This window comes from Watersipora subatra, chromosome 8 (assembly GCF_963576615.1).
Source record: "Watersipora subatra chromosome 8, tzWatSuba1.1, whole genome shotgun sequence".
In the NCBI taxonomy this organism is placed as follows: domain Eukaryota; kingdom Metazoa; phylum Bryozoa; class Gymnolaemata; order Cheilostomatida; family Watersiporidae; genus Watersipora; species Watersipora subatra.
The window spans coordinates 61,054,572-61,072,133 of record NC_088715.1 but is presented as its reverse complement, the minus strand read 5'-3'; the positions used below and the strand labels follow the sequence as shown (position 1 = coordinate 61,072,133).

General features: G+C 35.9%; 1 protein-coding gene and 1 pseudogene across 1 annotated transcript; both read left to right on the top strand.

Moving 5' to 3' along the window:
- Window positions 1–250: 250 nt before the first annotated feature.
- Window positions 251–17,126, top strand: LOC137402812 (myb-like protein X). The gene is made up of 9 exons (XM_068089318.1): window positions 251–374; window positions 2,927–3,075; window positions 9,446–9,635; window positions 10,524–10,634; window positions 12,794–12,917; window positions 13,361–13,507; window positions 13,889–14,001; window positions 14,427–14,575; window positions 15,404–17,126. Exons 1-9 carry the CDS (start codon window positions 251–253, stop codon window positions 16,784–16,786), a joined length of 2,490 nt encoding a protein of 829 aa, XP_067945419.1. The 3' UTR covers window positions 16,787–17,126.
- LOC137401900 (RNA-binding protein 25-like) lies at window positions 5,805–6,512 on the top strand (annotated as a pseudogene).
- Window positions 17,127–17,562: the final 436 nt, after the last annotated feature.

Below are 17,562 nucleotides of genomic sequence, written 5' to 3'. Positions count from 1 at the left end.
AAAGCCTAGCCAGGATGTATTGTTCAGCTACCTGCACTTACCATATCAACAACTAGTGGAAGACTGTGAAACAAATTACTTCGCGCAATAAAACACACAATATCATAATTAACTAATCAATAAATTGGCCTATTTATAACGAACTGATCTGTCAAATGGACAAACAAACATATTTGCATAGCACTTTGGAGGACGGCAGCTGATAACGGTTGCCCTTTCGATTTAGTTAGGCTTCCGTCAGCCAGCAGTAATGTCTTACCATTTTGAGTTGGCAAAAACAAAAATTCATAGGTTGGATCGGTGCTCGCTCGCGAATATTCGAAGTCGCAGGCTCTCATTTGCTTCTAAGGTTCTTTCGGATGAAAAAGAAGCAGGTAGGTATAACAATGAAATTGTTGTTAGACAGAAACATTTTAGTGCATTCTACACGTATACTTTGATAGCATTTATTACTAGCTACTGCTGGAAACATTCATTTAAAGATTAATTTATTTAATTCAGAAATACTTTATTTAATCAGAAAGTATCAGCATTCTTTTATCATTTGCGATTGTTTTTGATGTTTGAAGTGATCGGATCGCCAGAAATTTTCAAAATTAAAATCAACAAAACTTGATTGTAATTAATTGCTCAAAAGAAAAATATCTGCCAAAATGATGTCACTAGTTGTCAACTATTGTGTTCAAGTTGCAGCGTTATGCGTCACGCTTTTGTCGGTCTCTTTGTTGAAGCGCTACTATAGATATCATAATCGCAGTTTGTCTTGAATTTGAAACTTTTAACCGTGATCAAGTTTTATTGATTTTAATCTTGAAACATCCTGGCGGCCAGATCACCTGAAATATCAAAAACAATTGTAAATGATAGAAATACTGATACTTTTTGACAAAATCTACTAAATGTTTGTGTAAATTCATCTTTAACCCATATAATTACCGATTATGTAATAGATATCCAGAAATGAACAATCTTGCAATATAATCTTCAACTTGAAAATGGTTTATGAAGTTTACGGCCTTAGAGCCATCGTATTATGAGCTTCATTCTGTAAATACTATGGTCAGTTTGCACTTTGTGGTTGCAGCAACTAGGGTGCATATTGGACTAGCAGTTGGAAAGTCTATGAATATTTCTCCAGTATCACTTCTGGCGCCATTTGTTACGTTGTTTGGACACCTAATCTGTGTAGTAGCTAAACTTTTAATTGATATTGTTCGTGTCAACAGGCGATTTCAATATAAAGAAATTCCAAAGGATAAATTGTTAGCATTAATTCTAACCAACATACTTAAAAGAAAACAAACTTTTTAATTTAAAATGTTAGCAAGGTTTAGACAAACAGTTAATAATTCTAAAATGCACAGTTGAACATTGACTAGCTAATGAAAACATCAATAAAAGTCGACACTTTAAAATTTTTTCATTCCCTCTTGAGAAAATCCTCAGTTAATGCGAAATCCGACAAGTAAACAAAACAGGAACAAAGGAAAGAGGGCAGTTTAATGTTAGCTATACAAGTTCACAATCTTAATACAAGTTTGACTGATCAACCTAACTAAAAAGCCATGAGATGCCAATTAAAACAATGTCAATCATATTATATTGTCAATGACCGGTGGAACGATTAAATCAATAGGCATCGCTACGCAGTAGGTTAACATACATCAGAGTGAGTCAGTTAAGCTTAGTTACCTCCTAGTGGTCCTAGCGACGCACAAGCTTCTGCCATAGGCAGCAGGCAGCATGGACGTTCTACAGCACCATGAGCATCACGATTCCAGCAGTAAGTTGCATAACACTCGGGCAGTGATTACTAAATCTGAGGTGATTTAGAGACACCTGCGAGTCCGAAATAATCCAACGTTATAGTAAGGCATAGTATTGGATATCAGGGAAGATAGTGCATTATAATAAAATAGCTTCATCTTTATCTTTCAAACATTATGAACAAGGAAAAGAGTTTGAGAAATTATGGAGTAGATTACAGTAATTAGAAAAGGTATTTGAGTTGGTGCTTTGTCTGTGGTTTAGATTACAAAGAAACATATACTTGAATCCTTCAACAATGACTTTCTCTACTTTTATTGATCCGGCAAAAGTTCTTCAGATTTATTAGACATTTAGTAACAAATAACTTAGTTAGTTATGCAATTCATTTATATTGAGCTGTCTCACTGTTTTGCTGTCTCGCTGTCTAGCTGTCTAGCTGTCTAGTTGTTTTAGCTTTTTGTTTGAATGTTTTTTTTTCACGATTTGTGAAATAAATACTTGAATTGTAGAAGATTTTAGCATGTACAAAACAAGCTTTGAAAACTTTCTGAATTCTATATTACTTGTTCAATTTCATCATATTTTGAAATTCAAGGCTCTGTCTGTCTGTCTGCCTGTCTGAGTTGTCTAAGAGCCTAAAGCCTGGTAAATCTTTACAGCTTTTGAGATCTTCTGTCAAATTCTTTATTCAAACTAACTAATTCTACCAAACTAATTTTTTATTCACTATTTGATATGCCCAGTTGAGAATAAAGACATCTTTAAAATTCATTGCTCTACCTGCTCTTTAAGACCTTAATAATATTTTGTTTTGTCTCCAAGAAAGGCGCAAGCCGTAGGTGTAACTATTGATTGCTCTATTGGGATATATTTAAGCAATTATCCTGTAGCAGAAGCGAAATGACTGTCTATGAAAGCTTGGTCTTTCAATCTTCTAGTCTGACTGTCTGGAACTTTGGCCTGTCTTTCATTTTAAAAGCTTCAAATAAGAACAATGACAGAAAATTATTTTTCTGACTTTAAAACTTGCTATTGCAAAAGGATAAACATCAAAGTTGAAGAACTATATGTTTAAAAGGTGATATGAAAGGACAACCATTTTTCAGTTACCCAAACAGCTATTCCAACTTTAGATTTCTGTTTCGGGGGCTTGTAGCTGAACTCAAACTACTGGAACGAAGGGAGGTCAAAAGTTCATATATTGGAGCTAATCTTCAGACTTCGAGAACACCAAGTGCTATAGATAATCATTGCAGAAACAGCTATGAGATTGCCAAGAGGAAGCTGCACTCATCGAGAGCAAAGGTAGGGGAAAGCTGCAAACAGTTTTTGTAAACTCATTTTTTCGTGGTAAAAAAAATCCATAGTTTAATAAGTCAAACTCAAAAACCTACAAAATGGATGTAAGTTTGACAAACTGACAAACTATGACTGTGTAATGCAAAGAGTTGTCTACTCTTTTACTTGTGAGCTCAAAATCAACCTTACAAATCTTATGCCTCAAAAGTAGTAAAAGGGATTGAAAAGAACTGACGGAGTTATGATGAAGAGAAAAAAGCTTTTAAATTATTTTATATCATAACTATTATATTATTATAATTATTATATCTGTAGCATACTCCTAATCCATTCTCAATTCTCATCCTAAATATGTAAAATTGCATTTGCTGAGAGCTCAGCGAACGAATTATCAACTTTTTCAGTAGTTCTGAATTAAAGTATTTTAAGTAAACACCCTGATAAGTTGCAAAGCAGAGTTTAAACTTCTATCAATGTTTTAATGCATCTGCCTAACACCAGAATTAAGAAGAAAAAAGCATATTATATAATTATTCATCTAAAGTGGTAGGAGACATGGACTACTAATTTGTGGTGAAGCCCAAGCAGACTAATAGTGTATAACTAGTTACATTAGAAGGCCCGACAAACATGACTGTATGAAAATAAGAAATTGTAATGGCATATTGTGATCAACATATTGCTATACTATGATATTCAAAAGGACCTCCACATGCGCTGCCTTTGTTCACCTGCGCTGCCTTATTTGTTCAATGGCAGTGCGTTGCTAACCAGCGCTCAGTGAACGAGTAAACAACACTGCTCTCGTGCTTTCAAAAGATTAAATAACAACATATACAGGATTTGGGAAGCCTTTTCAACGGGCTTGAAAGCAAAGCTCTAGGCAACTCTTCATGTACACAGAATAGCAAACACTTGTTAGCCGACCTCTCGGTAAAGTTTAAAATAATTCACTCACTGTTGGTTTAGCTGCAAGAGTGTTTAATATAGCCAGTGCAGCAGCAAATGCAATTGAATATTCTATTAATCTGTTGTTTGAGGAAACAATCAAATTCATTTGTTCATACCGACATGATGGAGTTGCTAATCCTATACTCTCATAGACCTTATCGCTTACAGACCTCCTGGCTTTTATTCAGTAAAAATCAGATGTAAATATTATCACTAAATGCTTGAGCAGCAACCATTGGTAGCTTCTTCTGTTTTATTTGGCATTAATAGTTTGGAAAACAACTCTATGGCTGTCATTCCTTAAAAAAAACATTCCTATTATGTTGTGCATGCCGTCACACACTGGTGAGTCCTTTGGGAAAAAGGGGAAATGAAAGAACGACTGCTAGATTTTCTATTTGAGTTGGTTACTAAATTATTTGTGTGAATAAATAACAGCCATCTTAGTAGACATGGTTTGGCAGCCAACTGACTAGAGATGACTTGACGGCTAGCAGACTAAATTGAATTGACATCAGCACACTAAATATGACTACAGTCACTTCGCTAGGAATGACCTGACAGCAGTATCACTAGAAATTAATTGACAGTCAGCTCTCCAAAGATGAATCGATAGCCAGCTGGCCATGGATGCTTGATTGCCAGTTCACTAAAGGTGACTTAAGTGTGACTTCACTACATGTCTAAATGACTTGACTGCCAGTTCACTAGAGTTAGCTTCTTGGCCAGTTTGGCAGAACTTATTCCATAGCCAACTTACTAAAGATGACTGAAAATTGACTAAGGGTCAAGTTAGTTTAGTTTGATGATTCATTGGGGTCATGAGCTATTATACAAGCTTAGACTAGTGGTCCTAAAAATAGTGAGGCTAAAAGTGTAAGTGTCAGCATACGTTAAGCAGTGACAAAGAGAGAGAGACAAAAAGATTGAGAGAATGAGAGTGAAAGTGAGAGTCAGAAAGTGAGAGTCAGAAAGGGAGAGTCAGAAAGTGAGAGTCAGAAAGTGAGAGTCAGAAAGTGAGAGTCAGAAAGTGAGAGAGAGGGAGAAGGAGAGGAAGAGAGAGAGAGAGAGAGAGAGAGAGAGAGAGAGAGAGAGAAAGAGAGGGAGAGAGAGAGAGGGAGAGAGAGGGAGAGAGAGAGAGGGAGAGAGAGGGAGAGAGAGGGAGAGAGAGAGGGAGAGAAAAAGGGAGAGAGAGAGGGAGAGAGGGATAGGGAGAGGGATAGGGAGAGGGGGATAGGGAGAGGGGGATAGGGAGAGGGGGATAGGGAGAGGGAGAGAAGAGAGAGAAGAGAGAGAGAAGAGAGAGAAGAGAGAGAAGAGAGAGAAGAGAGTGAGAAGGGAGAGAGAAGAGAGAAAAGAGAGAGAAGAGAGAGAAAAGAGAGAAGAGAGAAGAGAGAGAAGGGAAAGAAGAAAGAGAGAGAGAGAGAGAGAGAGAGAGAGAGAGAGAGAGAGAAAAGAGAGAAGAAAGAGAAGAGAGAAGAGAGAGAAGAGAGAGAGAAAAGAGAGAGAAGAGAGAGAAGAGAGAGAAGGGAAAGAAGAGAGAGAGAAGAGAGAGAAAAGAGAGAAGAAAGAGAAGAGAGAAGAGAGAGAAGAGAGAGAGAGAAAAGAGAGAGAAGAGAGAGAAGAGAGAGAAGAGAGAGAAGGGAAAGAAGAGAGAGAGAGAGAGAGAGAGAGAGAGAGAAAAGAGAGAAGAAAGAGAAGAGAGAAAAGAGAGAAGAGAGAGAGAAAAGAGAGAGAAGAGAGAGAAGAGAGAGAAGGGAAAGAAGAGAGAGAGAGAAGAGAGAGAAAAGAGAGAAGAAAGAGAAGAGAGAAGAGAGAGAAGAGAGAGAGAGAGAGAGAGAGAAAAGAGAGAGAAGAGAGAGAAGAGAGAGAAAGGAAAGAAGAGAGAGAGAGAGAAGAGAGAGAAAAGAGAGAAGAGAGAGAAGAGAGAGAAGAGAGAGAGAGAGAGAGAAAGAGAGAGAGTGGGGGGAGAGAGAGGGGGGAGAGAGAGGGGGAGAGAGGTAGAGAGAGGAGAGAGGTAGGTAGAGAGAGTGAAAAGAGAAAAAGAGAGAGAAAGAGAGTGAGGGAGAGAGAGGGAGATATATAGAAGGAGAGATAGAGTATGAGAGAGAAAAAAAGAACAAGAAAGAGCAAAGAAAAGAGAGAGAAAAAGACAGAAAAAGAGAGGGAGAGATACAGAAAGAAAGAGAGAGAGAGAGAGAACGAGAGTGTGACAGAGAAAGAGAGAGAGAAAAAAAGAGAAAAAGAGAGAAAAAGAGAGAAAAAGAGAAGGAGAGAGGGAGAAAGAAAGGGGAGTTACAAAAGGAAGGAAAAATAGTGAGAGAGAGAGAGAGAGAGAGAGAGAGGCAAGCGAGGTCAAAAGAAAACGAGCGAAAGCAAAAGAAGAAAGAGAAAAAGCAAGAAAGTGAGAGATACAGAAGGAGAAGATAAAAAAGAGAGAGAAGAGAGAAAAGAGAGAGAGAGAGAGAGAAGAGAGAGAAGAGAAAGAAGAGAGAGAAGAGAGAGAGAGAGTGAGAGAGAGAACGAGAGAAAGAGAGAGAGTGAGTGAGGGAGGGAGAGAGAGGGAGAGAGAGCAAAAGAGAAAGAAAGATTTAGAGAGTGATAGAGAGAAATATATAGATATATAGAGAGAGAGGTAGAGAAAGGTAGAGAGAGGTAGAGAGAGGAGAGAGAGGAGAGAGGTAGGTAGAGAGACTGAAGAGAGACTGAAGAGAGAAAAAGAGAGAGAAAGAGAGAAAGAGAGAGAGAGAGAGAGAGAGAGAGAGAGAGAGAGAGAGGGAAAGAGAGAGAAAGAGGAGAAGGAAAGAGAGATAGAGAGATAAAGAGAAAGATAGAGAGAGATAGAAATAGAGAGAGAGAGAAAGAGAGCAAAATAGAAAGAGGGAGAGCCAGAGAGCAAAACCAAAAAGAGAGAAGAGCACCTACATGTACTTGGTTTCTGGTAATCGCTTGACTGCGACAGAAAGATAAACCATTGGCCAAGCACTTTAGACAAATAACAGTGTAAGCCAGAAAGGTGTTATATTTACACAAGTTTTAGAAGGTTACATAAAAGGAATGGTTCAGAGAAGTCTTCTAATTGATGCAATGAAGAAAAAGCTGGCTTGCTATTCCATCAGGTTGAAATAACCACATATCTAAGGTGCTTTGCTAGAAGTGTCCTAAAGCCATCACTAACAAAGAAGTGCTAATCGCTCTTTCTCTCTACAGAACTGTTTTTAATGGGTGCCCAGTATAGTTTTAGACTTGAGTGTTTAAAGAAACTTGTTATTAATGTTATGCATATGCATACAGTTTACAACTAACTGTGTACATCCCTAAAGTATTTACCTGTATTTTAAGTGCATGTAAAACTAACAAAACTTTGAAAGATAAACGTGGTTTGATCATTACTAAAGACTTCTAAACATGGAATCCATGGATATTGGATATCATATTGGATATCAACATTGGATATCCTCGAGTTGACATGGTAATTTTATATTTGAAGTCACGACTTCAACACCAGCTCTTAATATACTCAGTGCTGATTAGAGTCTTCTTTGCTCACCAGATACATTCATCTGATTCTACCTAACCTTCATAGTTTCCTTATATTCGCCTCTGCTATAACTGTAAAAAAAACAGGTCAGACAACTGGCGACTAGTGATTAACTTCTCCTACAATCTTGGCCAATCAGCATTCAACACAATAGTTAAATCTTTTTTTCAATTTAGGTCCAAAACTCTATCTGAACTTGATTTTGTTTACTTTTGATGAAGTTCCTGTATTAGCCAATTAAATGTGCGCAACGTGTTATGCTATGGCATTACAAGTTGGCCACAAATAGCGTTACGATATGGCCACACGTCACGTGTCCGGTGTAAAAATAATCGTTATAAATTTTTTAGCCATTTTTTTAATTATTCATTGCATCTCAAATTAATCAAAAAGCATAACATTTAAACTGTGAGTTTAATTACATACTACAAATAGATATTGTCATCTGAGACAAAGTAATCGAAACTGGCATCGATTTCAAAAACCAAATCAATGCAAAACTTTTAACGAGAAGCATTTTGATCTTCACAGTAATATAAAGTTTACACAAAAACCTCCAAACTAAAGAAAGATGTTCCAAATTGACAAGAGCTTTTTAAATAATGTTAAATATCAATAGAATAATAACAGCTGACACGTTAAATCAATTAAAACCTGTCTCCTGGCTTTTGCATTGATCTGAATTGCTATTGGATTGCTATGCTAGACTCATTTAATGCAAAATGGCTCGATAGTATGCATAAGCGTATTATATCTTGTATAATATATTGTTAATACTAGCTAAGATTTATTGGGAAACGGTTTCACAACACCAAATTAAAAAGAGCAATGATCTATACATTAAATAGCAATTTCTATGTTAAATTGGTGGCACAATTTGAACTGTGAGCCGTGCAAAGACTAATTTGATAAGAAAGGGCATTAGCATCATAGTCTGGCATCCAATGATGGCACAGCCTAAACTACTAGCAGTGTAGGTTGAATTGTATTCGTAGTGTAGGTTAAATTGTATCTGTAGCGTAAGTTGAATTGTGTCCGTAGTGTAGGTTGAGTTGTGTCCGCAGTGTTGGTTGATTTAAGTTAGTGATTTAGTTTATCAGCATGATCTTTCTAACATAAAAGCAGCAAGAAGTGCATCATTCAGGTATCATGGAAAACACCAGCTTTGCAGCATACCAAAGATATATAATTGTAACCTTATAGCAGCTATTTTAACTTAAGATTATTACATTACAGGTTAAATAATTTTGAATAAGGAGTGCAATGTGAGTGCGTTACTTAGTAGTGTGCAGTTTAAGAATGAAACAATAAATTCCAGAGCAGTGAACTTTTTACTATTAATAGCTTGAAGTGTTTAGTAATTACAGAGAACTTTCTAGAAAAGCAGCGTATACATGTTGAATAGGCCAAACATTGTTCCATGAGAAAATGACTCCTAGTAAAAAATAAAATCTTTTATATTGTTTTGGAGCTGAATAAACGTGGTATCTAACTATTTTTTAAATTTCATACATCTGTTTGGCTATGGAACCAGCCCTTCTTAGCTGAAAGTTGGAAAAGGTCTTCAAGCTAAATCTGTACATAAAACTAAGTCTGTAAAAGCGGATATAAAGTTAACTTTGGATCAATAGAATACTATTTTCATAGCATAATCAGGAGCTTAGTAAACCTTAAAGGTTTGATGATGAAGGGAGTTGTACTTGCTTGTAACTTATAATGCATCGTACTAAATACATCCAATCGAGAGGACTGCTGAAGTGTTCATGCAGTTGACAACTGACAACAGGTCCATCCATTCAATACTTTTGAGGCAGATTGAGTTAATAGACTTTTTCTAAAAATAGAACAAATATGATGCAAATAGGCTTTACATTTCGTCTACAGGTTAGATTTTACGTGACAGGAGAGAATAACCACAACGCAATCTATGCTGTGTCACCTCAACGATTTGCTTCCTTTGACAATCTCCTAGGGCGCCTCACAAAAGCCCCGATATGCAAAGAGGAAAAAGAGAGCTATACTTTTTCTCTGAATGGTAGTCACAAAATAACAGCGCTCGGAGAGTTGCAGCCTGGTACGACCTTTGATTACCCTCATAGTATTATCTATATAGCTGTACCATTTGTTTTATATTTAGCAGCAGAAATATACTCTATATGAACATTGGTAACAGCCAGCATGTTGATATTGCATTAAAAAACTACATTTTTTAACCAATTTAGCTGTTACCCTAAATAGCTTTACTTTTATGCCGAGGATTATGTAATCATCTTGTTCCAAAATGCTACTGTTGTTGCTGTATTAAGGCTGTCTTTAAATATTAGACTTTCACCTTTACAGAGGTCTTATTTTTTGCAATATTTTGACATCATTGTCTAATAAATATAATACGAAATTCTCTCTCTCCCTCTCTCCCTCACATTTTCTCCCTCTCTTTCTCTACCCCTTTCCCCCTCTACCCCTCTTCCTCCCTCTCTCCACCTCCCCTTCCATCTCTCCCTCCCTTTCTCCATTTCTCCCTCTATCTCTCTCTTCCTCTCTCCTTCTCTCTCTTTCCCTATCTTTTTCTAAGTGCCATGTCTTATGAGGACATTACCGATCATGGTTCTCTGCCACTTCCTATTCCTTGTTCTTTTCAACAATGCTTACTTCAATACCTCTGTTATCTTTCTTTGTGATACACAAAATCGTTGCATTTAAACCCAAAAGTTAAGTTGACTAATGCTGAAGATTAGTTTCGAAAACTTTTGATGAAAAATTTCAGACTGTCTTGCTACTTGTATTACTGATGGTTCAATAATTTAAAATTCTTTTTATATCACTTTATAAAACCTGTTTTAATTGCCTTCAATGTCAACATTTACAGTTGAGCAAATCTAATACGGTTTTTAAAATGTACACCTATATTATTCCGTGAAAATAAAGAGCTGCTTGACATAAAATGAAACTTTTATGTTTGAAGGAGAAAGCTATGTATGTGCCACCTATGATGTCTTTGAGCAGCTGAGTGAAGAAAGAGAGAGACCGATGACTGCTGCCAATCGCTACAAAACCCTCCAGTCGGCAGCGCTAGGTTAGTTAGAGCTCAACAAGAATCAACTACATATCAAACACTCCTTTTTATATCAAAAACTGAAAAGCTTATAAAAAAATTAGAACACTTAAAAATCATGCTTTAGGATTATGTTACCTGATATGGACAGTTATGATCAGCGCCTAAATGCCTGTAATGCAGAGGAGTTAAATGTGTTATTGAATATTTGCTGTTTCCAATGCTCAAATTATATCTCCAATCTGTCTGAGCATTCATTACATTCTTACTTTCTGAAAAAAAACACTACACTTTATACCAGATACCAACACTTTGCCAATTTACATAATAGGAGAGTATTATGCAGAAAGAGCCTTTTTCTTTCAATACGCATAATTTACTTTATTTTACTAATTGTTTTTTTCATGGTCTAATTTACTCTAAATGTCATTGGCCCATATAAATAGCTAATTTTTATTTTTAATATAATATGGTTATTCCAGACTGCTGACATTCTTAGACAGAAACTAGAATTCTTTATCACTAGTTATTAGCAAATAGCTAGTGCTACAAAATGCATGACTCTGTAGCAAATACTACCTCACCGCTGTACCATAACATGACCCTGCATGGCTCTGTAGTAAATACTACCTCACCGCTGTATCATGACATGACCCTGCATGGTTCTGTAGTAAATACTACCTCACCGCTGTACCATGACATGACCATGGAGGGTTGAAGAGTTCAAACCTTTTATGATGTAATCATTTTTTAAACACCTACTCATTGCTTCGGACAGACAGAAAGCCAAATCGCTACTTAGCTGTTCTGGTTACTCTTGATACAGTTAAGGTAAATCATGTTTCAAGGTCTGACTGAGGGTCTTGCTTGAAGTAGCTTCAAAGGCTGTAATTCTTTCCTGAGTTGAGAAAGCAAAAATAATACCCTTTTCTATTGATTTAGTCAGCTATTCCTAACCCACAAATATAACATAAAACAACAAAAGGTACAGCTCTTCATCTCTGCAAAAACGATCTTTGCTTATGTGTTTCCAGCCAAATCTGTTTTCGCTCTTCCTTATAAACTTAACGATTAAGAATCGCGAAAGGTTTATCTGCAGATTTCCTGTTTGATTAAGAATCACAAAAGGTTTATCTGCAGACTTCCTGTTTGATTAAGAATCGCGAAAGGTTTATCTGTAGACTTCCTGTTTGATTAAGAATCGCGAAAGGTTTATCTGTAGACTTCCTGTTTGATTAATAATCACAAAAGGTTTATCTGCAGACTTCCTGTTTGATTAAGAATCACAAAAGGTTTATCTGCAGACTTCCTGTTTGATTAAGAATCACAAAAGGTTTATCTGCAGACTTCCTGTTTGAAATTATCATTAGAGACTTTTACTCATTGACTAGCAAAACGGCAAAAAGAACAAAAAATTTGGCTTTTGCAAAAACCAAGCTGAATTTGTATTCATCTGTGCTACTATATCATTTGTTCTGAAACACATTCTACAATGTATGACCACAGAGTTTTACAGTACTACGGGTCATCATACATATAAATGCATACAAACCAAATTAAAGATTCTATCTATTTGTAACATTATAAATATTCAAGAACTTTTAAGTAAAAAAACAACCTTTCCTGATTTTTGAAAAGCTGCAATAGCTATATTAGTGTTAAAATGTGTAATAGCTACCTGGATATTATATTGCACTGAACAAAATTGTATTATATTATGCTATTTTATATCAGCTTTAGAAAGTGCAATAAACTTGAACACTTAAGGGATACCCTGCTGTTTTTATCACTAGTTGAAATCAGTTTCTTGTGTAATGTCAGTAGGCTTACAGAATTGCATATTATTGGTGCTGACAAAATTAAGGATTGCTCAATGACTGAACCTTTCCAAATAAATGTGAAATTGTCTACCCACTATAGCTTTCCAAATAAATGTGAAATTGTCTACCCACTATAGCTTTCCAAATAAATGTCGAGTTGATTAGCTGCTATAGCTTTTGCATATGCGCAATGTGAAGCCTCTTCTATGAAACTCTTAGCGCTTGCATGCCGACAAATAGAACACACAAAAACTGTTAGTCTGAGACTTTTATATGTATAGCCTGAACAAATTAACTTTGCTAATAGATTAATTCTTTGAAGATTCAAACTAAATAATGGCTGCTATTGATGCATTTTAGCTGCAGCAAGACCATCCCATACATCTCAATCAAACAGGAGCAGAAGAAGTGGAGTATCTGATACAAACAGAGACACCGAATTTCCAACAGAAGAAAAGCTATTCATTGAGGATATGAAACCTAAGTGAGCAGGCAACTCTAAACTCCTTTATTGGCATGAACCATCCTATAACATAGCTCTTTGCTTGAGGCATTCATTTGAAGCTTTACTTCAGATGCCTATTAAGGAGCTTTCTAATTGTCAATTTTGTACTCTAGTTAAAAGAAAAAGGTATAATATAAAAAGTAAATAACGAGTAAATCCAATCAAAAAGTAAGCCAATATAGCCTACTACAATACATAAAATGTGTTCATAGTGTGATGCACGCCGAGTCTCACCAAAAGATGCGCCTGCAATATATACATAGTGAATCTCTAAACACAGATCTTATTGGATCTAGTTTCTCTATTTTCTCCAGTTAGCAAGTTTAAACAACAGTCGCTAGAAGAAAATTGTTTTTTGCTATAAAACTTTTGACACCATAATTGTTTGCATAATTATTTATTATAAACTGTTTGTAATGCAGGCTCATAACAGTGCTGCGTGGAGGGGTCAGACCAAGAAAATCTGTTCGAATACTTCTAAGTAAGAAGAGTACCAGATCATTTGAGCACACCGTAGCTGGTATCGGTGAAATCTTGAGCCCTGGAGAGCAGATTAAACGAGTCTTTGGGTAAGTGTAGTTATGAAATGAAAGAATTCTTGTAGAAAGCTAATATAACTACTTTGCATCTCTTTCTTATTAAAGTAAATAAAAAACAAGATTACTACCTTTTAATACTACCTTTTGAAAGATTAATACTTTGTCTATTTCAGTAAATTGAGTGAAAATAATTTCCTTCTGTAAATACTCTTGATTACTGAATTATATTGCTATCTTTGCTACAGCTGTACTTGTGCTCGCAGATTAGCATACATTAATGAAGCAGTATCTAAAGAGTTGTCTTCTGCTACATAAAATCTGCTACAAGGAAACACAACTCTCTTACTAAGTTGAGGCTCCGCGCTTATGACAATAACCATTGAGCATTAATTTTATAATGTATGGCTTTAGCATGTCCGGCCGACTGGTGATGTGTCTAGCAGACTTTTATCTAGAAGATTCTGTGTTTTTCGCTTACTGTCAAGATAAGATGAATCCAGAAGATCTAACCCTAGACCAGACAGGTATACTTTTGCGTTAGTTACTTGCAATTAAAGAGAAACACCTTTTGATAAGCCACTTTTTTGTATTAAAGCACACAAAACAATATAAAAGTAGAATTTAGTCAATACTAGAGAATTTGCAGTGTAATTACATTTATTTTCTGTAAAGGTATGAAACACTGATGCGCAGTATTTTGAGGTAACCAAGTGTTGGAAAATCTATTACATTTATTAATAGCAGTCAACTTCTGATATAGTTTGATACTGAAAGAGTACATGTTAAATAAATACATGAATTTTCTAATGTGATTTGTTGTTGTAACAAGTTTTTCATTTGAGAACTACTGGTTTTGCATATATAATTAGAGAATTTTACAACAAAATTATTATTTTACTATAAATGCTAAACTTGTAATAGAAAACTCCTAGAATATTGTTTGATTCAGAGGTACGATGCGTTGGAGCATACAGATTCCGCAAACCATCAGCATATGGGCGCGTGACCTTGACATCTCATCAAAAAGGTGTTAAAAATGAAAGAAAAAAATCTTTGCCATCCTCTGCTTTACCAGATATTCATCAAACAAAGAAGGAGGTGAGTTTTATTAAGTAATACTTAATTTGGTTTATTTAAGTAACCCTGAATAATAATTATCCACTATATTTATTACTTTGAGAGACATTTGCTTAAATTTTGGATAGAGTGTTTCTTTAACCCGAAATTATGACTTGTGCTCCAAAATTTTCTCGAACATATGTATTATACTATTATGCGTTATAACACAAATAATAAAACTCCTCTAAAAGATTTTTGAAAAATTCATGAGTTCACTTTTCCATTAACAAACTTCACGGAATGGCTAAAACTTTTAAAGGTTTGATATTGAATAAAATCTTTGCGGCTTATGGTAAATAAAGACAGGGTACACTTCATAATAACTTTAAAAACTGATTCAAACTTTAATTAACTTGAATTTCAAGCATGATTCTTTAGTATCAAGTAGTCCAATTTGTGCCTTTTTAACAGCAACAAACTTAGGTTATGCAAGCTTGTTCTTTTTAGTAGCCTTTCAACTGACCAGGCAGTTTTGCAGCAATGTAAGAATGCTAGGTTAAACAGTGGGTTTTGAAAGTCTTATAAGCTTCTTGTTTTGACAATTTCCAGTTTCACCACTTCATTTTAACAGGTAAATGTGTCCACAAAGCTCAGAATCCAGAATGTGGGTAACAAAGTATCATTTAATGCGAGTGGGCATGACCACCATTAAAGGTTTCACACCATTTAATACGAGTGAGCATGACCACCATTAAAGGTTTCACACCATTTAAAGCGAGTGGGCATGACCACCATTAAAGGTTTCACACCATTTAATACGAGTGAGCATGACCACCATTAAAGGTTTCACAACATTTATACTTTTAGTCAAGACCTGGAAGCCGTGCAAAAAGCTGCAAATCGTCTCTTGCTAGTATTTCTCCGCTGCCTCCACAGAAAGAGGCAGATGTTCAACAGATTAAGGAAGACAAAACTCCAGCAGATATTGATGTAAAGAGTGATGGCAATCAAGAATATGAAAGACCGAGTTCACAAACGTCTATAAAGACCCAGAGCCAGAAAAGTGAGAAATCTAAAGAGTCGATACATTTAGAGCCTTCTCGTCCTCCTAGTACAAGACCACAATCACAGAGTTTAGCCAAACAACAAGACACCAGTTATCCTACATCTCCTGTGCATTCTCCATCTAAGAAGCGCCACCTTTCAAGAAATTCAGAGTCTCCTACTAAAGAAAAACAAACCGCGCATACATCTAGAACTTCTGTACGAGAAAATACAGAAGTTCCTAAATCTCCTGAGAAAGGCCAACACCCTACGAGCACATCTCCTTTGCACCAAATATCCGAGTCCCTTAAAGGAAGTAATGAACAAGTTCCAGAGACTCAAGCTCATGATCCTTCTCCGGCTTCTAAATCCTCGACACCAAGAAGCCTGAGAACTCGACCCTCAAGTGTGCAGGACAAAGAAAAGCATGAGACTCAAGCGATAAATGCAAACAAAGAGCCAGAAAAAGTAGACAACAAATCTCAAAATGGAACAATTTTAAGCAGTTCAGAGAATAGGAATGAAGTGACAGTAGACAGACGAGCCTCAAGCAGCCAATCACATAATAAAGAAAACTGTGAGAAAAAAAGTGAAGATTCAAAGCTAAAAAACCAAGATAATAAGGAGTCTGAAGAAAGAAACAGTGAAGATGACATAAACTCATTAGTGAGTCAGAAAGACAAAACAGATTCACCACCTGAAGCTCATTCATCTTCTACCTTATCTAAAACAAGCTCTCAGAAAATTTCAAGAAGAAGTAGCCAGAGCAGCCAAGCATCTGTTACAAAGGTTGGTGACACAAATCAAGATAAGGTGAGCAAAAGTCAACAGGAGATAGAACCTAAGCAAGCTCAAAAACAAGGAGAGACCAACAGCTTGAGTAGCCCTAGAACTACTTCAAGAAACTCCAACTATTCATCTGTGAGTCAAAGGTCAAGAAGATCATCTAACGAGTCAGCAGACAAAAAAGCGAAAGATACCAGAAAGGTGATGGTGAGTGAGGAGAAACCTCTTGAAACTACAGATAATCAAAGAGAAGAATCAGAAGTTGATGAAGACCAGTATTCAGTTGACTTTGAAGAGACAGCTCATGACTCTGAAGGAGATGACGTGTTTACTGATGCTGAAAAGGCAGCCCATGACTCTGAAGGAGATGATGTGCTTATTGACGCAAAAAAGGAAAATAAGAATTCCACCGAAACCTGAAATTAAATAACATTAATCTTATATTTTTATTAACTAATAAAATACTTGCTCAAACTTGTAAATAAGACGGAAAGATAATTTTATCATTGTAAACAGGTTTACTTTTATACGTGGTCGTATTTTATACAAAATCTATTTAAGCTGATGTTGTGATGTCATATAACTAATACTAATTTACAACTTCTGCTTTACTTGTGTAATCTGACCATGTTATTATCATTATCATTGTTGTCGTTATTCATATGAACAAGTGATTCTTGATATACTGCCATTCTGTCGATAAAAACTGTCAGAATAACTTATGTCCGAAATAATAAACTACATATAAGCAGATTCAACACGCAGATGCCTTGAAATGGCTTTAGCAGGCAGCTGGTGAAAATCACACGCGTATGGTATCCGGCTAAATTGATATTATACAAAAGTTTTGTGGAGATAGCCTACTTTTAATAACTGACTATAAATATTTAACTTGTGAACCATATACTTACTAATATTACTGTAAATACATAATAGACAGTCAGCCTTTTTGTGCCAGAGATTGCACTATTCATGTCTTAGCTAAGGATTCAGAGAGTTTCCAGATTTCCCACGCACAAAGATATGTAGTTAAGAAACACAGATGATTTTGTCTTGATCGGGTTACATGATTGTACACAATGAGCGAATCGAGTTGGGTACACTGAAAATGAATGAGTATATGCGTGGTGAAACATCAGCAAAAGTCGTGGCCAAAAATCTTTGTGAATATTTTAAGGCTTTGATAACCAAACACA

Bases quoted from the DNA above. Each gene is read 5' to 3' on its own strand.
- LOC137402812 (XM_068089318.1), top strand. From the start codon at position 251: ATGTCTTACCATTTTGAGTTGGCAAAAACAAAAATTCATAGGTTGGAT. The intron at 12,918-13,360 runs GTGAGCAGGCAA...TTTGTAATGCAG, and splicing joins ATTGAGGATATGAAACCTAA to GCTCATAACAGTGCTGCGTG. The intron at 13,508-13,888 runs GTAAGTGTAGTT...GTATGGCTTTAG, and splicing joins CAGATTAAACGAGTCTTTGG to CATGTCCGGCCGACTGGTGA.